Consider the following 21,845-nt stretch of genomic DNA (forward strand, 5'->3'; position numbering starts at 1 on the left):
ATAACACAGAGCTACGAAAAATACGTCCAAATGTTCACGGGTGCTAACAAGGAATGATGGGAGAAGGATAGGTAGTGGAGATGGGGGGTGGGGGTGGCAGTAGCTGTAGTGAACGACACCTCGTAGTAACGGGGGATTTTGAGGAGGGAGAAGTCTAATTGAAAAGGGATCTCTGGTAGTGGTATCACTCGCCCCAGTTTTAATACCGACACCCTTTAGGGGTGAGCGAGCTGGGTATATTCCTGGCATTCCATGCAACTTTTTTCTCTGGTATATTTAGCAATATTTATAACTTTGAAATGGTGCTTTAAGGAGCATTTCACTGGGCGACACAGGTTCCTCGCCCAGAAATAGATTTTTCCTTCGTCAAAATCCCTTTTTTGGGATGTTTATAAATAAGGCAGTCATGGTATTTGCATTGTTTCAAGACTCTCAAGCAAATAGATTTACCCTATTAGAGTCTGACCTTTAAGTGAAAGAACTGATAATTTTTCTTTGCAATTTAGAATATAAATTCAGTGGCCACTTTCCTCTTGGTAAGGGTAGAAGGGACTCTTTATCTATAGTAAGCAGCTCTTCTAGGAGAAGGACACTCCAAAATCAAACCATTGTTCTCTAGTCTTGGGTAGTGCCATAGCCTCTGTACCATGGTCTTCCACTGTCTTGGGTTAGAGTTTTCTTGCCTGAGGGTACACTCTGGCACACTATTCTATCTTATTTCTCTTCCTCTTGTTTTTTTAAAGTTTTCATAGTTTATATAGGAGATATTTATTTTAATGTTGTTACTGTTTTTGAAATATTTTATTTTTCCTTGTTTCCTTTCCTCACTGGGCTATTTTCCCTGTTGGAGCCCCTGGGCTTATAGCATCCTGCTTTTCCAACTAGGGTTGTAGCTTAGCAATTAATAATAATAATTATAGTACAGTATTATTTTTTCTTGGTGTGTACTATAAAAAAAGGGTAAGGGTATTTCTGGATACTGTACTTTGTCAGTCTTTTGCTCTTAGAAGGAAATTTTTCAATATTAATCTTACCCGATGATCATGTAGCTGTCAACTCCGTTGCCCGACAGAAATCTAAGGTCGGGATACGCCAGCGATCGCTATACAGGTGGGGGTGTACACAACAGCGCCATCTGTGAGCAGGTACTCAAGTACTTCTTGTCAACAAGAACTCAATTTTTCCTCTGTCGTGCCACCGGCAAGACCTACTTGGATACGCTGTTGATTCTGGAGTTGTTTCTCACGATTTTGGTGATGTATTCGCTCTAGATTTTAGCCTTCGCTATTCAGGAAGCTTTATCATTAGCTTAGCAAGCTTTTTGATTTAATTTGGATTAATTGTTAACGAACTTTGCTAGATTTTGGAATCCCCCCTTGACTATTTCTACAATTCAAGATGTCTGACCAGTCTCAAGTCCCTAAGTACAGGCAGTGTAGTGTTAGGGCTTGTACTAGGCGTCTTCCGAAGGCCTCCATAGATCCTCACACCGTTTGTTCCAATTGTAGGGGTAAATCCTGTCAATTGGAAGATCGATGTGAGGGATGCGTTGGGCTTTCGGAATTCGATTTTAACGAATTCCTTAAAAATGCACGTAGGCTAGAGAAGGATAGGATCAGGAGGAGTTCTTCTCGCCCTGTGGATTTTTCCTCTCCCCATGCCCCTCAACCTTTTCCTTCCCCTGTAGTGGTGACTCCCGACCCTGCTACTAGTGCTCAGCCATCCATGGCGGATATGATGCGTGCCATTCAGGCTCTTGGTGACAGAGTGGAGTCATTGGCTAATGACCGTAATCAGCTTTTGGCAGATGTCAAAGAGCTGAAAGCGAAAAGTGCAGTGGGAAGTGTTGTTAGTGCAAGTGAAGTGAAAAGTGTCAGTGTCAGTGTTGCGCATGAGGGTACATCTGTTCGTGCCAGTCGTCCTCCCAGTCCGGGACCTCTTGCAAGCTCCCAAGCCCAGGGGAGAAGCAATGTCGAAGGACCAAAGGGTTCGGCAGGCCTTGATCAGCGTACGGATGTACCCTCAGTGGTTGCGGACTTATCTGTCAGAGATCGTCCCATCCACAAACAGACGAATGAGCCCTATCATTCCTCGTCTGTGGAAGAAGTTTCAAGGAGGAAACGATGGACCAAGGTCTCACGACCGCTCAAGCGTAAGGTCCCTTCCGAGCGAGTCCAACGGCCCAGGTGTAGCCACTGGGTCAGTTCGGACTCGCCGCAGTCTTCCGAAGACTGCACACCTCCCAAGAGAGGTAGAGTGGTTCCACAACAGGCTACTGCTCCGTCTGTTGCTGCTCCAACCACGGTAGACCCTAAGTGGTCCATGCTGCAGACTATGCAGTCTCAGCTTGCTGCGTTCATGCAAGAGTATCATGCTGAGAAGGTTGACACTGCACCTGTTAACCTACAACCTGCCACAGTTGTGCGCTCAGCAGATACTGCGGCTGCCTGCTCCCACACTCCACCTGTGAGAGCTCCACCACCGATGCGCAGTCCACCCTGCCAGACGCATGTTCTTGCTGCACCATCCGTTAACATGCGTGAGCTACCGCATCAGCAGTGGGAAGGTGCTGTAGAGCTGCCGGGTTCTGACACTATGCGGCATGCTCCGCAACCCATGCGGCATGCTCCGCATCCCATACGGCATGCTCCGCTACCCACGGCAACCCCTCCCACGCACCAGCACTCTGCTTTTGTTGTTGCCAGCTCGCAGACTGACCAGCAGCGGCATGATGTTGGATCCGCAGCAGCTACGCATGCACCCGTGCTGCCGGATTCAGCCGTTCAGCTTTCTGCTCCGCCTTTGCCACTTCCTACTCAGCTTTCGGATGATGGAGTATCGGATGACGAAGCTGCACATTTGGATGAACCGCACTCCGACTTTGAAGGGCCCAAGTCTACGCCTCCCTCCTTAGACTTTCGTAAAGTCCTTGCCTTGTTCAGGGACTTGTATCCTGAACAGTTTGTGTCTGCAACCCCTCGCTCTCCTCCCTCCGAGTTTGCTCTGGGCATGCAGTCTGCTGCTCCTGCCTTCACCAAGCTTGTCCTCGCACGCTCATCCAAGAGAGCTTTGAGGGTTATGGGAGAGTGGTTGCAGTCCAAGAAACAACTGGGAAAGACTGCTTTCATCTTTCCGCCTACCAAGCTTGCTTCCAAGTCTAGCGTCTGGTATGCCACGGGAGAGGAACCCGGCTTGGGAGTTCCTGCCTCTGCCCAGGGCGACTTCTCAAGTCTGGTTGACTCTCCCCGCAGGCTGGCTATGAGACGATCGAAGATTTGCTGGTCCTTTTCTGACATGGATCATCTGTTGAAGGGAGTCTTTCGTGCTTTTGAGATCTTCAACTTCCTCGATTGGTGTTTGGGAGCGTTGAGCAGAAAGACTTCCCCTTCGGATAAGGACTCTGCCATGCTGATCATGTCTAGCATGGACAAAGCCATTCGGGATGGGTCTGGTGAACTTGCGGCTTCGTACGTGTCGGGAGTGCTTAAGAAGAGAGAACATCTTTGCTCCTTCTTGTCGGCTGGTATCACTCCTTGCCAGAAGTCGGAGTTGTTGTTTGCTCCTCTCTCCAAGTGTCTGTTTCCGGAGGAGCTGATCAAGGGGATGGCTGCCTCACTGATCCAGAAGGATACCCATGATCTGATGGCATCTTCCGCACGTAAGGCTAAAGCTTTACCTTCCGTGCCTAGACCTTTCCGTCCTGCAGCAGTAGACACACCAGCAACTAGGTTCATCCCGCCCTTTCGTGGCAGAATCTCCAGCAGAGGATGTACCCGTGCCGACAGTCACCGTGGCAAATCCAAGAAGGGTTCCAAGTCCGCTAAAGGCAGGATCTGACTGCCTTCCTCTCCAGACAGCAGTGGGAGCCAGGCTCAAGAACTTCTGGCAAGCTTGGGAGAGCAGAGGTGCAGACGCTCAGTCTGTGAAGTGGCTAAAGGAGGGGTACAGAATTCCGTTCTGCCGCAGTCCCCCTCTAGCTACATCTCCCATCAACCTCTCTCCCAACTACAAGGAGAAGGACAAGAGGCTAGCGTTGCAACAAGAGGTGTCGCTCTTGCTACAAAAGGGAGCGGTAGTCATAGTCCGGGACCATCAATCCCCGGGCTTCTACAACCGTCTCTTCCTGGTAGCGAAGAAGACAGGAGGTTGGAGACCGGTGCTGGACGTCAGTGCTCTCAATGCTTTTGTCACCAAGCAGACGTTCACGATGGAGACGACGAAGTCGGTCCTAGCAGCGGTCAGGAAGGAGGACTGGATGGTCTCGTTAGACCTGAAAGACGCGTACTTTCACGTCCCCATCCATCCAGACTCCCAACCTTTCCTAAGGTTCGTCTTTGGAAAGGTTGTGTACCAGTTCCAAGCCCTGTGCTTTGGCCTAAGCACGGCACCTCTTGTGTTTACCAAACTGATGAGGAATATTGCCAAATTCCTTCACTTGGCAGACATCAGAGCCTCCCTCTATTTGGACGACTGGCTTTTAAGAGCTCCGTCAAGTCGTCGCTGTCTGGAGAATCTCAGATGGACTATGGATCTGACCAAGGAATTGGGCCTCCTGGTCAATATAGAGAAGTCCCAACTCGTCCCATCCCAGACCATTGTCTATCTAGGTATGGAGATTCAGAGTCGAGCTTTTCGGGCTTTTCCGTCGGCCCCAAGGATCAATCAAGCCCTAGAATGCATCCAGAGCATGCTGAGAAGGAACCGATGTTCAGTCAGGCAGTGGATGAGCCTAACAGGGACTCTTTCATCGCTGGCTCAGTTCATCGAGTTAGGGAGACTCCACCTCCGCCCCCTTCAGTATCATCTAGCTGCTCACTGGAGAAAGGACATGACGCTAGAGGCGGTCTCAGTGCCTGTTTCCGAAGAGATGAGGTCTACACTGACGTGGTGGAAGAACAGCATTCTTCTCAAGGAAGGTCTACCTTTGGCGGTTCAGACCCCCGACCACCGTCTCTTCTCGGACGCATCGGACACGGGCTGGGGTGCGACACTGGACGGACAGGAATGCTCGGGCACGTGGAATCAGGAGCAAAGGACACTTCACATCAACTGCAAGGAGCTTTTGGCAGTTCATCTGGCCTTGATAAACTTCAAGTCCCTCCAGCTAAGCAAGGTGGTGGAGGTGAACTCCGACAACACCACAGCCTTGGCTTACATCTCCAAGCAAGGAGGGACTCATTCGAGGAAGTTGTTCGAGATCGCAAGGGACCTCCTCATTTGGTCAAAAGATCGAAAGCTTTCGCTGGTAACGAGGTTCATTCAGGGCGACATGAATGTCATGGCAGATCGCCTCAGCCGGAAGGGTCAGGTCATCCCCACAGAGTGGACCCTTCACAAGAATGTTTGCAGCAGACTATGGGCCCTGTGGGGTCAGCCCACCATAGATCTATTCGCTACCTCGATGACCAAGAGGCTCCCGATGTATTGTTCTCCGATTCCAGACCCAGCAGCAGTTCACGTGGATGCCTTTCTGCTGGATTGGTCCCATCTAGACCTGTATGCGTTCCCTCCGTTCAAGATTGTCAACAGGGTACTTCAGAAGTTCGCCTCTCACGAAGGGACACGGTTGACGTTGGTTGCTCCCCTCTGGCCTGCGAGAGAATGGTTCACCGAGGTACTGCAATGGCTAGTGGACGTTCCCAGGACTCTGCCTCTAAGAGTGGACCTTCTGCGTCGGCCTCACGTAAAGAAGGTACACCCAAGCCTCCACGCTCTTCGTCTGACTGCCTTCAGACTATCGAAAGACTCTCAAGAGCTAGAGGCTTTTCGAAGGAGGCAGCCAGAGCGATTGCCAGAGCAAGGAGGACATCCACTCTCAGAGTCTATCAGTCAAAATGGGAAGTCTTCCGAAGCTGGTGCAAGGCGAATGCAGTTTCCTCAACCAGTACCTCTGTAACACAGATAGCTGACTTCCTGTTACATCTAAGGAATGTAAGATCCCTATCAGCTCCTACGATCAAGGGTTACAGGAGTATGTTGGCAGCGGTCTTCCGCCACAGAGGCTTGGATCTTTCCTCCAACAAAGATCTACAGGACCTCCTTAGGTCTTTTGAGACCTCAAAGGAACGTCGGTTGTCCACACCAGGCTGGAACCTAGACGTGGTTTTAAGGTTCCTGATGTCATCAAGATTCGAACCGCTTCAATCAGCCTCTTTTAAGGATCTCACATTAAAGACTCTTTTCCTCGTTTGCTTAGCAACAGCTAAAAGAGTCAGTGAGATCCACGCCTTCAGCAGGAACATAGGTTTTACATCTGAAACGGCTACATGTTCCTTGCAGCTCGGTTTTTTGGCTAAAAACGAGCTTCCTTCCCATCCTTGGCCCAAGTCGTTCGAGATCCCAAGCCTGTCCAACTTGGTGGGGAACGAACTAGAGAGAGTACTTTGCCCAGTAAGAGCTCTTAAGTACTATTTAAGACGGACAAAGCCATTACGAGGACAATCAGAAGCTTTATGGTGTTCTATCAAGAAGCCTGCTCTACCGATGTCTAAGAACGCAGTTTCTTACTACATCAGGCTTCTGATTAGAGAGGCACATTCTCATCTGAAGGAAGAAGACCTTGCTTTGCTGAAGGTGAGGACACATGAAGTTAGGGCTGTCGCTACTTCAGTGGCCTTCAAACAGAACCGTTCTCTGCAAAGTGTTATGGATGCAACCTATTGGAGAAGCAAGTCAGTGTTCGCATCATTCTATCTCAAAGATGTCCAGTCTCTTTACGAGAACTGCTACACCCTGGGACCATTCGTAGCAGCGAGTGCAGTAGTAGGTGAGGGCTCAGCCACTACATTCCCATAATCCCATAACCTTTTTTTAATCTTTCTCTTGAAATACTTTTTATTGTTGTTTTTGGGTTGTACGGAAGGCTAAGAAGTCTTCCGCATCCTGGTTGATTTGGCGGGTGGTCAAATTCTTTCTTGAGAAGCGCCTAGATTAGAGGTTGTGATGAGGTCCTTTAATATGGGTTGCAGCCCTTCATACTTCAGCACCTAGGAGTCGTTCAGCATCCTAAGAGGACCGCTAGGCTCAGTAAGGAAGACGTACTTAAAAAAGGCAGAGTAATGGTTCAAGTCGACTTCCTTACCAGGTACTTATTTATTTTATGTTTGTTATTTTGAATAACTGCTAAAATGAAATACGGGATACTTAGCTTCTAATGTTAACATGTATGCTGGTCTCCACCCACCACCCTGGGTGTGAATCAGCTACATGATCATCGGGTAAGATTAATATTGAAAAATGTTATTTTCATTAGTAAAATAAATTTTTGAATATACTTACCCGATGATCATGAATTTAAGGACCCGCCCTTCCTCCCCATAGAGAACCAGTGGACCGAGGAGAAAATTGAGTTCTTGTTGACAAGAAGTACTTGAGTACCTGCTCACAGATGGCGCTGTTGTGTACACCCCCACCTGTATAGCGATCGCTGGCGTATCCCGACCTTAGATTTCTGTCGGGCAACGGAGTTGACAGCTACATGATCATCGGGTAAGTATATTCAAAAATTTATTTTACTAATGAAAATAACATATTTCAACAAATTTAATACAGAATTTTCATGAAATTAAACTAGTTATAAGAAAAATTACAAAATACAGTATGCAGTTAGAGGGGATACTGTACATTCAAAAAGTGCATCTCTTGGTTCTGCATTTATTTGGAGTTGAATACGGTATTACTGTGGCCTGATCGGTAACGTCTCTGTCTGGTGTTTGCCAGTCGGGGGTTCGAGTCCCGCTCAGACTCGTTATTGCCATTAGTGTCTGCAACCTTACCATCCTTGTGAGCTAAGGTTGGCGGGTTTGGGGGAGCCTATAGGTCTTTCTGCTGAATCATCAGCACCCACTGCCTGGCCCTCCCTGGTCCTAGCTTGGGTGGAGAGGAGGCTTGGGCGCTGATCATATAATATATGGTCAGTCTCTAGGGCATTTTTCTGATTGCTAGGGCAATGTCACTGTCCCTTGCCTCTGCCATTCATGAGCGACCTTTAAAACTTTATAGTAGCTTAGTTCTTGAAGTGTTTCAGATTTTTCCTTAAATAATTATTTCCACTGATATCATACTTGTAATGCTTTTAAAATTCTATACAGTATTTCTTTATTAACAGGTATTCATCCAATTCGTCCTACTTGCGATATGCTGCTCTGCCCAGAGAAAATGTCTGCACAGAGAATCTAACGCCATGGAAGAAGCTGTTACCTTGTGATACAAAGGTAAGTGAACTGGTTTCAAGTATTTGGTTATAAGTCAGTTTATTAGTAGAATTTTCTATTGTTTTTTCTTTACTAATAGTTACAGCATTGTAATCAGGGGTCCGGTTGAAGAGTAAATACAGCAGGAATTCATTTTGTATTACATTTACAAAACTTAGTGATAAACTATTTCATAGTTGGAAAACTACTGTATTGTACAGAAAAAAATAATAAAGATGCTGGATTTTGATGATTTGATATGAAAAAAATAATGGTTCTGTATATAAATATTATGAATGGTTATCTCTATAAGGCTAAAATAAATTGAATATACAGGAATATACAGAAAAAGAAATAGCTCTTTGGCAAGTACTGTGAAAGGTGTAACCTTGAAAGATGATGCCGCCGCCCTGAATTGAAAATTATATTGATGTGCCTGAAAGAAAAAGCATTGTCTGCAATATCATAATAAAATTACTATGGATATTTTGTTTGGTATAAATTCTGAGTGTAAAAAGGATATTATTAGTAAAAAAGATGTTTGAGGGCCTTTGACTTTTTATATACTGTACTATTAAGGGTTTACTGTATATATATTTTTGATGTTAAATTAATTTTTTGCTTCGAATATTTTCCTCGTGTGAAATGGATATGATTAGTAAGGAAAAGATGTTCTGAGGATCTTGGTGCTTGTGCATATATTTTTATTCTTCATCCCCTAATCCTCTTGTTGTGGCCTGATTGGTAACGTCTCTGCCTGGTGTTTGCCAGTCAGGGGTTCGAGTCCCGCTCAGTCTCGTGAGTGCCATTAGTGTCTGCAACCTTACCATCCTTTGGGGGAGCCTATAGGTCTATCTGTTAGTCATCAGCAGCCATTTGCCTGGACCTCCCTGGTCCTAGCTTGGGTGGAGAGGAGGCTTGGGTGCTGATCATTTAAAATATGGTCAGTCTCTAGGGCACTGTCCTGCTTGCTAGGGCAATGTCACTGTCCCTTGCCTCTGCCATTCATGAGCGACCTTTAAACCTTTTGTGTCATCTTGAAGAGACTTCACTACAACCTGAAAAAAAGTGTAGAAAAATAAACACAATGCTAAACCTTGGCAATACTGTCTCACACATGATTTGAAAACACAGACACCATGGCAGTTGTGGAAAATTTCACTAAACTTGCATATGTTTCATGTATTGTTGGGTAATTGGAATGTTTCAAAATTCACCATGGTGCCCTTTTATAACATCAAAGAAAATGTAGGGTCCATATGGCACTTTTGCATTGAAATCCATTTGAAAAAGTGTTTGCCAGCAATACTTACCTTCTATGATGTCAGAATCCAAGGCGGGGTAGTGGGTGTAGTCTATTATTCCAGCTGCAAAATGTAGGATAATTGCGCATCGTCATACTGAAGCAAATGTTACTGCACCATCATTTGGACCCATGACTTCTAATCTAGGTTTAATATTACTGTAATGAAAATGTTGCCGACTGTTTTCACCTATATTGAAACTTTAATCGTGACACTTCATTGACTAACCAACCCAGTGGCAAATGAGAATTTTCACTTGATAGCCTGGTTAAACTGTCTTGTTAATAGCTAGCACTCATTACGGAGTTTGTAAAAATACCTTGGCTCCTCTATTGACATGTTGTTAAGTTTGCCGTAGGTGAACGCCAGGGATTTCCTTTACTGTCCTTCACAATTAGACAGAGAAGCGGGGTCTTATAGCTGTGATGGCCTACAACCATCCCCTCCACCTCCTTTTACAGTTGGTGTTGTTGAGGTTTTGGGCTTCCTTTATCTCGTATGACTGGATGCTCTTTTCTGGCCCCAGCAGGCATGCTCCACATACCTTTTAGACCTCATTGTTGTTTCCTTGGTAACTAACAGCTTTGAGGGGCCTCCTCCAGCAGTCCTACTTGAAGCATGTTTTACCTTCATGCTTTTGGGTTATTTTGTGAACCCCTCTAGATAAAGAATTTGATTTGGAGGCCACTTTGTCAGTTATCACTTTTATATGTAGAATTTCTACCAGTTTTCTTTGCAAGAGCAAGTAGATACATTTCTTTGCTTGATTTAACTAGCTGAGTATTGTTTAATTTTAGATCTCTGTTCTCATATTGACTTCCCATGCATCCGAGATCCATTGCTTGCTGATAAGGGCTGTAGGACTACTCATTCGACAGTTTTTCTACAGTGCAAAACTGTTGTAGATGATGACCAGATGTTTTCTAATCTGCTCTGACATTTTGGCCTGTTGATCTCGAGACTTGTTAGGTGTCTGAATTGGGATTCAGTCCTGTTACTCTGTTTTTTTATATTATGCCTCCTTTTTAACTCTTATCAAAGGTCTCTTTGTTCAACCTGGCACATAAGATAGTGCTTCTGTTGGCGCTGGCATCCATGTAATAATCATATTCCTTTTATGATGAAGTTGGTTAATCCATTCAGCATTCTCCTTCCTCTTCTTACACAGTGGAAGTCATTAGTCTTCTCTCTGGTTTTCTATTGCTATTTAGTCAGTTTACCTTTATTACGTTCTTTCTCCTAGGAAGAAATTGCTCAGGTCAAGATCAAAATCCCTTGCCTTTTAAGCCCTTGGGCTTATAGCATCTTGCTTTTTCCAACTAGGGTTGTAGCTTAGCTAGTAATAATAACAATAATAATAATAATAATAATAATAGCATTGCTATTCTTGTGGATGCTACTCGCACTGCCATAATGTTCTCCAAATTTTGTCTTCTTGCAGCTACTCATAAATCTTTTAATTTATTAATTTTCACTGATTGTTCTAGGGATCATGTTGTAAAGTTTGGAACATTTGCTTAATCATAGTCCTCATCTTTCATGTTCTGGATTCTTGTTGAAGGCTTCACTGTCTTTGATGTTTGTCTTTGTGCTTAATTTGCCCTGTGAGTGATATACCATCTGTCTGATCTGCTAATGGAAGGTTCAGTGTACGATAAGAATTCGATTGTAGTTATTTCTCAGTAACTTGTATATGTTGGCATACTACAGTACATGGCTTGTTGAAATGTGCATACTCAAGAATAGAAGAGACCTCTCTGTAACAATGTGAAAGCTGTAATTTTTGGCCATTTTTTAACCATATTCCTGTAAAGGGAAAAAAAAAAAAAAAAAAAAAAAAAAAAAAAAAAAAAATTAGCAGTGAAATAGGTTGTAAGGAAAAAATTTCTTTGTCTAATAAATTATATTTAAAACATGCCATTAACACTACATTATATTTTATTAAGTCCTTTATACAAAGTGTGTTAGTTTCTTAACAATGCTAATTTCTTTTTCAGAGTGGACTTTCAATGCTTCTCCACCCAACACCGCTGTATACTGCGCATTACCATGCCCTGTCAATTCATCTCCGGCCCTCTTGCAAAGTAAGTTCATGTTTTTTATTCTCCTAAATTAACCCTTTTACCCCCAGGGTATTTGGAAATTTCCAACCCATAACCCCCATGGCGTTATTTTTTTCCCAGCACCTTTTGCAGTATATTTTTTTTAAAATTGCTCCAACAGCCTTAATTTTTGTCATAGAGAGGTCAGGTTGGTTGCATTCTCTTGGAAAATGCCTGAATATTCTAAAAAAAAATTATCAAAAATATGAAAAAAATATTTTTTATGGCATTTTTTTGCAAGGACGTATCGGTACGTCCATGGGGGTAAAGGGATGAGTTTTGTGAAACGTACCAGTACGTCCTTTGGGGGTAAAAGGGTTAAAGAATCTGTAAATATTGAACAATATTTCTATCCATAGGCTTCTTTAGAGTTTTATGCAGAAAATTTTTTTTTAATAAACTTACGTATAAATTTTCAGCTATTTATTCTTATTTTAAGACTAACCGTCATCCTATTAAAGAACCCAGGTTTGTATTATTATTATTATTATTATTACTAGCCAAGCTACAACCCTAGTTGTTAAAGCAAGATGCTATAAGCCCAAGGGCTCCAATAGGGAAAAATAGTCCAGTGAGGAAAGGAAATAAGGAAATAAATAAATGATGAAAATAAGTTAACAATATATCATTCTAGAAACAGTAACAGCGTCAAAACAGATATGTTCTGTATAAACTATTAACAACGTCAAAAACAGATATGTCACATATAAACTATTATCAACGTCAAAAACAGATATGTCCTATATAAACTATTAACAACGTCAAAAACAGATATGTCCTATATAAACTATTAACAACGTCAAAACAGATATGTCCTGTATAAACTATTAACGTCAAAAACAGATATGTCATATATAAATTATAAAAATTTAGGAAAATTAGGAAAAATACAAATTACATTAAAATGTTATTTTTCCTTCTTTTAATGTGAAATAACATTTATAATAACGTTAATTTTGAATTTTACGATAACCTTAATTTTGCATTTTATAATAACCTTAATTTTGCATTTTATAATAACCTTAATTTTGCAGGACAAAGAATGTACCTCATCGCAGTTGGAGTTAGTCCAGGCTTTATCTCTGGTTCAAGACCCAACTGTGTCAATGAGTGGGCATCAGGACTGGAGTCTGACTCACCTATTTTCCGCTCCGCTGGTTTCTGTCTGCCCTTTGGCTTCCTCTTCTATGATTTATGTCGATGTGACCAGTAATGTAAGTCATAAATTGGTTTAAGTTATACAGTTTGTGAAAAAATCTCATATTCGGTCCTGTAGATATCTTTGAATAAACTTTGTTCAGAATTTTCTGATTTTGGGTAGTTTCATGTCTGGTGTAATCTTACAGTATCCTGAAATAGTGTACCTGTATTTTCTGGGCTCTGACCTGTGCCGCCCAGTGAAATGCTCCTTTAGCATCATTTCTAAGGTATATAAATGATGCTAAAGGAGCATTTCACTGGGCGGCACAGGTCTCTCGCCCAGAAATAGACTTTTCCTTCGTCAAAATCCCTTTTTTATTTTGAATGTAAGTCAGAAATTGGTTTAAGTTTTACAGTTTGTAAGAAATTCTCTTATATTCTGTTCTACAGATATCTTTGAACAAACGTTGTACAGAATTTTCTGATTCTAGTTAATTTCAACTCTGGTGTAATCTTACAGTATCTAAATAATGTACCTGTATTTTTTCTTCTGTTTGATCCATGGCTGGTTGCATTTTAACCCTTTTACCCCCAAAGGACGTACTGGTACGTTTCACAAAAGCCATCCCTTTACCCCCATGGATGTACCGGTATATCCTTGCAAAAAAAATGCTATAAAATTTTATTTTTCATATTTTTTATATTTTTTTTTGGAAAAATTCAGGCATTTTCCAAGAGAATGAGACCAACCTGACCTCTCTATGACAAAAATTTAGGCTGTTAGAGCAATTTGAAAAAAATATACTGTAAAATGTGCTGGGGAAAAAATAACCCCCTGGGGGTTAACGGTTGGAAATTTCCAAAGAGCCTGGGGGTAAAAGGGTTAATTCATGGCTGGTTGCATTTTAAGATGCTGTTAACCCTTTTACCCCTAGGCTATTTGGAACTTTCCAACCCTTTACACACAGTGGTTATTTTTTTTTTCAAACACATTTTGCTATATAATTTATTTAAATTGCTCTAACAGCCTTAATTTTCATCATAGAGAGGTCAGGTTGGTCTCATTCTCTTTGAAAATGCCCGAAGTTTCTGAAAAAATTATCAAAAATGTGCAAAAAAATTATAAATAGCAGTTTTTTGCAAGGACGTACCGGTACGTCCATGGGGGTAAAGGGATGGGATTTGTGAAACGTACCAGTACATCCTTTGGGGGTAAAAGGGTTAAGCAGTTTCATTAGTTTAGAATTATGTAAGCACTTTCAAATATCATTTGAAGACTTAAAAAGACCCCAGTGATTTGACATATTCCCATATATATGTGTAGTCTAGTTCTGTCAGAGAATTTTTTCTTAGTAGAATTTATCATCCTGTTAATTTGATTTAGATATAATGTTATTTATAATGTGTAAAGACAGACTAATGATAACATGAACTAAGTAGCTGTTGACTTTCTGGAGGAGAGGGAACACTAAGAAATAAACAGGGAACTTTAATTTATTCATGATGATAATTTTTATATGTATATAATGTATGCTACATTTTCTATATTTAGAATTTTTTCATATTCTCTCATGAGATACAGCATTTCTATATTTTGAATAAATGACCATAGAAATAATGTACATGACAGGTGATTCGAGAAGTCTCAATGTTTTATGCGATACTATTATTATTATAAATTATTTAAATGAAACAACAGATTCTCATCTATGTGTTACAGGTGCCTATACTCAAATTTTTTAGCGAGGCAGATTTGCACAGACTTGCAGCGGTGCCCTTTTAGCTCGGAAAAGTTTCCTGATCGCTGATTGGTTAGAATTATCTTGTCCAACCAATCAGCAATCAGGAAACTTTTCCGAGCTAAAAGGGCACCGCTGTGAGTCAGTGCATATCTGCCTCGCTAAATAAAATTTACTATAGTTAACTATACAATATTTCTTTGCATAATGTACTGTTGGCTTAAATAATTATTGGATGTGTCATATAACTTTTCCTTTGCATTTTTACTTATGTTTTGATACTCCTCTTTTACAGGGTAAGGGAGAATTTTCATTAACCCCCAAACCGGATTCAGTCGAAGAAAGCGGATCGGGCCTCAGCTTAAGAAAGTACGGTGTTTACGATATTAGAAAGACGGAACCAGCCGAGCCCTTTAACCTTGAGGCTCGTTACAAGTCCCGCCACATCTATGGATTCATAACCTCGCCTGTCCTCCATGTCTCCAGGTTTATTACAGGTAGATCACTTTTTGTATTTAATAGTTAACCCTTTTACCCCCAAAGGACGTACTGGTACGTTTCACAAAAGCCATCCCTTTACCCCCATGGACGTACCGGTACGTCCTTGCAAAATTTTTTTGAGAAAATTCAGGCATTTTCCAAGAGAATGAGACCAACCTGACCTCTCTATGACAAACATTAAGGCTGTTAGAGCAATTTAAAAAAAATATACTGCAAAATGTGCTGGGAAAATATTAACCCCCTGGGGGTTAAGGGTTGGAAATTTCCAAATAGCCTGGGGGTAAAAGGGTTAAAGGTTTAAAGGCTGCCCATGAATGGCAGAGGCAAGGGACAGTGACATTACCCTATCAAGCAGGACAATGCCCTAGTAACTGACCATATATCATATGATCAGCGCTCAAGCCCCCTCTCCACTCAAGCTAGGACCAGGGAGGGCCAGGCAATGATTGCTGATGACTCAATAGATAGACCTATAGTCTCCCCCACATCCCCCCTAACCTCAGCTCAAAAGGATGGTAAGGTTGCAGACACTAATGGCACTAACGAGACTGAGCGGGACTCGAACCTCCGACTGGCAAACACCAGGCAGAGACGTTATCAATCAGGCCACAGGAACCCTCAAGAGTTCAACACTTTTTCTTGGCCCCATGTTTATATCGCTCAACAGATTACTTTTCATCCAGTCCCTTTGGTTTTATACATTCCAGTTGTTTAACTTCTTTAACTGTACCATAATGTAATGGTCACTTTTCTCTTGAGAAAAATTCCTTCTAATGATCCCCGGGTGTGTCACTCGCTTCTCAAGCGTGTCTTGTATGATTATATAACAGTAGTGTATTTTTAGTTTTGTAGGCTCAATCCTTTGCATTCTTATTGAAAGATGAATTGTAGCTGATGTAGGCCCTGTGTACTCTGTACATAAGTTTGCCTCCAGTAACAAAAGCAGCTGTCTTAGCTTGAGATGCTTCCATTCTTGTCTGTTCTTGCTTTCACTAGAGGGTCATAAATCCATCGTTCGTTATAATCTATGCAAATTTGTGTGTCTTCGAATGTTTAACTTGATTATATTTTCCCTGATTTTAGGCTGCTTATACAGTCAACCTTTGTTGGATAGAGTCTTGGTTTTGTGATCTGGTTAAAACATTTAAGTTTTCATCCTTTGAACCTTCAGAATTCAGTCTCTTTATCTCTTTCAATATTTATCATTATTCTTTAACATTCCCACAATAATGCAATTACAAGGAAAAAGTTAGTACCCAAGCTCTCTAGAAATTACCCCATTGAATTAAAGAAAAGGTGCAGTCACATGTTAAATAACGTGAATAGAATATGTCATTGAAATTAATGATTTATTGCAACTTGATTTTGATTTCATTCTTTTCTAGAACTGGAACCTTTATTAACTGATTACCTCGATTGTAAAAAGCTGGAGGAATTTTTCAACATTTATTTTTTCTCTTTATTTGAGCAAAGAAAGCCTTTACATGCTCTCCTTGTCTAACATTTCTTGAAACATCATATATTAGAAGTTGTAGTATAGGAAAACACGTCATGAGACGAGATGAACAGTATATTGGGAGGAGGGCGATGGAAATGGAGGTACAGGGAACGAGAAGGAGAGGGAGACCAGAGCGTGGGTGGACTGTATCAAGGATGACCTTCGATCAAAGGGATTAACCGGTGATAAAAGTAGACTGAGGTGGTATGGTCATGTCATGAGAAGAGATGAACAGTATATTTGGAGGAGATTGATGGAAATGGAGGTACAGGGGACGAGAAGGAGAGGGAGACCAAAGCGAAGGTGGGTGGACTGTATCAAGGATGACCTTCGATCAAAGGGATTAACCGGTGATGAGGTGTAGGACAGAGGTAGATGGAGAAAGCTGGTCAGAAACATAGACCTCACATAAAAGTGGGAAATGATGCAGACAAAGAAGAAGAAGTTTAGGAAAACATGAGAATGAGGGATTTGCACAAAATCTTTGAATTAGTTAATTAAGATGCTTAATAGGGTATGACGTTGGTAATGCAAAATTACAGATTTCTAAAGTCTTTGGGCCTTCATATAGATACTCTTTATGATTCTTGTTAATAAATTTTGGTGATCCATAACACACCAAAGCACCAAGCAACACAAGAACACAGGGGAAAGAGGTAGATGATAGGATATAAGGGAATCGGTAAACCAGCGGTAACCACATGGGGACACAAAGGGTCGCACGGGATGTGAGAGAGCGGCGAGATGTTAATCACGCCGCGACCAGAAACTTACTGGTGACCGAGACCTAACCACGCGCTCTCGTTGACCCGGGTCGCCTCAGGGCGAGTATTCATCCGCCACAGAGGGACCCACTTTAGAAAGCGGAGATAGGGGAAACTACACAAAATTCTGGTCGGTTGGGAGGAGAATTCCAGATACTCCTAAGAAGGTAGTTCGAGGTAAGTACTGTTAGGAAAAATACAAATTGCTTAAAATTTTTGATTTTGTCTTTCAGGATATGGGCAGGAGAGTGGAAGCATAACTGTAAAATTCACAAACACTGGTTCAGAGGCCCTGCAATTAGTTTATCTGGAGGTCCTGCCTTGGTACTTACGACTTTTCCTCCACACTTCGCATGACCAAGATCAGCCATGTAAGTTGTTTTTTCTAGAAGTTGGAGGTTTTCTTAAAATATTAACCCTTTTACCCCCAAAGGACGTACTGGTATGTTTCACAAAACACATCCCTTAACCCCCATGGACGTACCGGTACGTCCTTGCAAAAAACTGCTATTTACAATTTTTTTTTGCATATTTTTGATAATTTTTTGAGAAACTTCAGGCATTTTCCAAGAGAATGAGACCAACCTGACCTCTCTATGATGAAAATTAAGGCTGTTAGAGCAATTTGAAAAATATATACTGCAAAATGTGCTTGAAAAACAAAATAACCCCTGGGGGTTAAGGGTTCGAAAGTTCCAAATAGCCTGGGGGTAAAAGGGTTAATAAATAAATTTGAATAATTTTCAAGACAACTGACCCCTTGGTTTATAAATAGTGGTATGATTGAAAGAGATTTTCACAGTAATGGTAGCAGCATATGCAGTATTATTCTCATTGTCTGTGAGACTATTTCTTTTGAGTTATTTTGATTGGCTTCCTTCCTTAGTTTTGATTTGTAACATAGACTTTGGTAATCTTATGCCATTAATCTTGTCTGTATATGTTGGATCTATACTCAATTTTTTTAATGAAGCGCATTTGCACTTACTTGCAGCGGTGCCCTTTTAGCTCGGAAAAGTTTCCTGCTATCTGATTGGTTAGAATTATCTTTTCCAACCAATTAGCAACCCGGAAACTTTTCCGGGCTAAAAGGGCACCCCTGGTAGTCGGTGCAATTCTGCCTCAATAAAAAAAAATTGACTATAGTTATGGTATTCATTTATTGATTGATAACGGGATTTAGAGTCTAGAAATTGGTTTTATCATGTCGAGTACAGTATTGAAAGGTACGGCATCAATCTGTGAGTTTATTAATAATATTTTTGAGCTGTCGAAGCCTGGCAGATTTATAGTGTTTTTCATAATTGTCTCTAATTCACTGTTTGTACTCATGAAAACTCTCTTTGATTCCATAATGATGAGTTCTTAAGTTATACTAATTCTCAAGAACTTCAGAAGAGGAAAAGGAAGTTTTCAACCTCATCCCACTGCTTTGCTATTTTAAATTTCTGAAGTTCAGGTGTCTCAATTGTGTTATATCTAAATGTTTATATCATTTTGGACAAACTTAATCACTTTGATTTTATAGTATAAATTATTTAAAAAGAAATATTGAAGATAAGGAGTGTCTTATTTGCAGTCACAGCTGTAATTACAAGATGTCTTGTACAAAACTATAGGGAACATTTTTTCCTCCACAGAGTTAATAATTTGAGATAATGTAGTAATTTGGTTTGTGGTAATATTGTTGTGTGCCTAAATTTCAGGATATTTGGCTTAAAGCAATCTGGATTGGTTGAGAACTCTGAGGTCAACATTTATAATTTTCACTAATTTATTTTGTCGTCTTTCAGTGTATGTCTCGAAACTAGCCACGGCCGTAGACCGTGAGCGCGGCTGGCTCTACGAAGCAGTGGTTGAAGTAGGTGGGAAATCCACAGTGGAATTAAGCCTCGAATTTTCTCGCGCCCTCTTAAAATGGCTGGAATACCCACCGGATGCTAACCATGGTTTCTACATACCAGCCGCAACTATTTCGGCAGTTCTTCCGACGCCAAAGAATGTGTCCGTCAATAATCTACAAGGAAGTAGTCTCAGAGAAAAGTAAGTTTTGTAATTTTGTATATTCTATTAGATATATAAGGGATTACATGAAAATTTAAGCTACCATTATTACAAAAGTATCCACTGAGGGGGGCAAGCCAGCCTCAACTTGGTGCCAGTCCCAAGCCCGGGTAAATGGGGAGGGTTGGCAGCAGGAAAGGCATCCGGTCATGAAAAATTAGCCAAAACCAATATGGCCAGTTGGAGATTGGGAACATCGACCCCACATAAAAGTGGGAAAAGATGCAGACAAAGAAGAAGAAGAAGAAGTAGTAGTTTTAAAATATCACCAATTCCCATGCTGTGGGCTGTGGCACCCTAGCAGTATCAGCCAAACTCGGTTGAGTCCCTGTCAGGCTGGGAGGAACGTAGAGAGGAAAGGTCCCCTTTTTTTCGTTTGTTTGATGTCGGCTATCCCCCAAAATTGGGGGAAGTGCCTTGGTATATGTATGTATGTATGTATGTATGTATGTACCAATTCCTTTTTGTGTTTTTTCTTTTTGGTATGCTGAAGGATTTGGTAAAAATAAAAGGTTGGTAGCTGGAGAAGGGAAAAATTAAAGAGGCTGTGGGTAGCCTGGTGAGAAGCAATCAAGCAACTTGAGGTACACAGATGCAAATTAAATGGCTGCTAGGGTTTTAAGCGGCACACCATTTGTTACTTGAGGTACACAGATGCAAAATAAATAGCAGCTAGAGTTTTAAGCGGCACACCATTTGTTACTTGAGGTACACAGATGAGTTTTAAGCGGCACACCATTTGTTACTTGAGGTGCACGGATGCAAAATGAATAGCAGCTAGAGTTTTAAGCGGCACACCATTGTTACTTGAGGTGCACGGATGCAAAATGAATAGCAGCTAGAGTTTTAAGTGGCACACCATTTGTTACTTGAGGTGCACGGATGCAAAATGAATAGCAGCTAGAGTTTTAAGCGGCACACCATTGTTACTTGAGGTGCACGGATGCAAAATGAATAGCAGCTAGAGTTTTAAGTGGCACACCATTTGTTACTTGAGGTGCACGGATGCAAAATGAATAGCAGCTAGAGTTTTAAGTGGCACACCATTTGTTACTTGAGGTGCACGGATGCAAAATGAATAGCAGCTAGAGTTTTAAGCGGCACACCATTGTTACTTGAGGTGCACGGATGCAAAATGAATAGCAGCTAGAGTTTTAAGCGGCACACCATTTGTTACTTGAGGTGCACTGATGCAAAATGAATAGCAGCTAGAGTTTTAAGCGGCACACCATTTGTTACTTGAGGTGCACGGATGCAAAATGAATAGCAGCTAGAGTTTTAAGTGGCACACCATTTGTTACTTGAGGTGCACAGATGCAAAATGAATAGCAGCTAGAGTTTTAAGTGGCACACCATTTGTTACTTGAGGTACACAGATGCAAAATGAATAGCAGCTAGAGTTTTAAGCAGCACACCATTTTTAATGTGATACATTGCTCTTGTGAGAAGGAACATTTAGATGTTATTAACACTTAAGTTGTTATACATGCATTGTATGTCAAAAAGCCATCTGTATGACAAGCATATTTTGCATATACTGTATATCATTTTAGGTGTTCATGGACAAAGGAAATACAGTACCCTAAAGTCAAGACTGATTATAGAAAAAAATTACTTTTTGATAGATCTTGGCCTAGGGTACAAGGCTACAGCTAATACCCTAATAATTTCTTGTAACTCTATGATTTTCTGTCATAATGCGAATGTTATAGATAGCTTTACCAGTAGCTCTAAATTCTAATTGATTTGGTAACAGTGACGCAATGATCATTGGAAACGTTCAAGGGATTTGGTTGCCATGAATGGGTAAAGAATTTTATTCTAAACAAGTGTCATGTGAATTATATTTGAAATACAATAATTGTTTGTGAGGCTCCACTTGGTACATGATTTGCATCGAAAAATTGTAAATACTGTACTTGGCTGTTGATTTTTTACTTGTAATTTTTCAGCAAAATTATATTATAAGTATAGATAACTATACAGTATCTTGAAACAAAATATGATCTTCAGTCAATAATTCTGGGATAAGTCTACCATGAAATCATTTATACTTATATTACCTTAAGATTTAGTATGGCAGATACGTTAATTGAAATGTCCTGTATTATTATTATTATTATTATTATTATTATTATTATTATTATTATTATTATTATTAATTGCTAAGCTACAACCCTAATTGGAAAAGCAGGATGCTATATGCTCAGGGGCCCCAACAGGGAAAATAACCCCTGTAAGAAATAGAAATAAGGAAAAATTAAATATTTTAAGAACAGTAACAAATTGAAATAAATATATCATACATAAACTTTAAATAATTTAGCAAAACAAGAGGAAGAGAAAGTAGATAGAATAGTGTGCCCGAGTGTATCCTCAAGGAAGAGAACTCTAACCCAAGACAGTGGAAGACCATGGTACAGAGGCTATGTGTCCTTCTCTTAGAAGAGCTGCTTATGCCATTTAAATCATTTAAATATTTCCAGGATGTTGATAATTTTCTCCATTAATTTAAGAGTCCTATCAGTACAGAAAAGTACC

General features: G+C 41.0%; 1 protein-coding gene across 1 annotated transcript in view; it reads left to right on the forward strand.

Moving 5' to 3' along the window:
- Positions 1–21,845, forward strand: part of PIG-T (phosphatidylinositol glycan anchor biosynthesis class T) — a 60,559-nt gene that overhangs the window by 20,529 nt on the left and 18,185 nt on the right. Inside the window, exons 4-9 of the mRNA XM_068369042.1 lie at positions 8,108–8,213; positions 11,494–11,580; positions 12,633–12,812; positions 14,773–14,974; positions 17,474–17,611; positions 19,034–19,283. Of these exons, the coding sequence (XP_068225143.1) occupies positions 8,108–8,213; positions 11,494–11,580; positions 12,633–12,812; positions 14,773–14,974; positions 17,474–17,611; positions 19,034–19,283 (963 nt within the window). The remainder of the gene's footprint in view (positions 1–8,107; positions 8,214–11,493; positions 11,581–12,632; positions 12,813–14,772; positions 14,975–17,473; positions 17,612–19,033; positions 19,284–21,845) is intronic.

This window comes from Palaemon carinicauda, unplaced genomic scaffold (genome assembly GCF_036898095.1).
Source record: "Palaemon carinicauda isolate YSFRI2023 unplaced genomic scaffold, ASM3689809v2 scaffold347, whole genome shotgun sequence".
In the NCBI taxonomy this organism is placed as follows: Eukaryota; Metazoa; Arthropoda; class Malacostraca; order Decapoda; family Palaemonidae; genus Palaemon; species Palaemon carinicauda.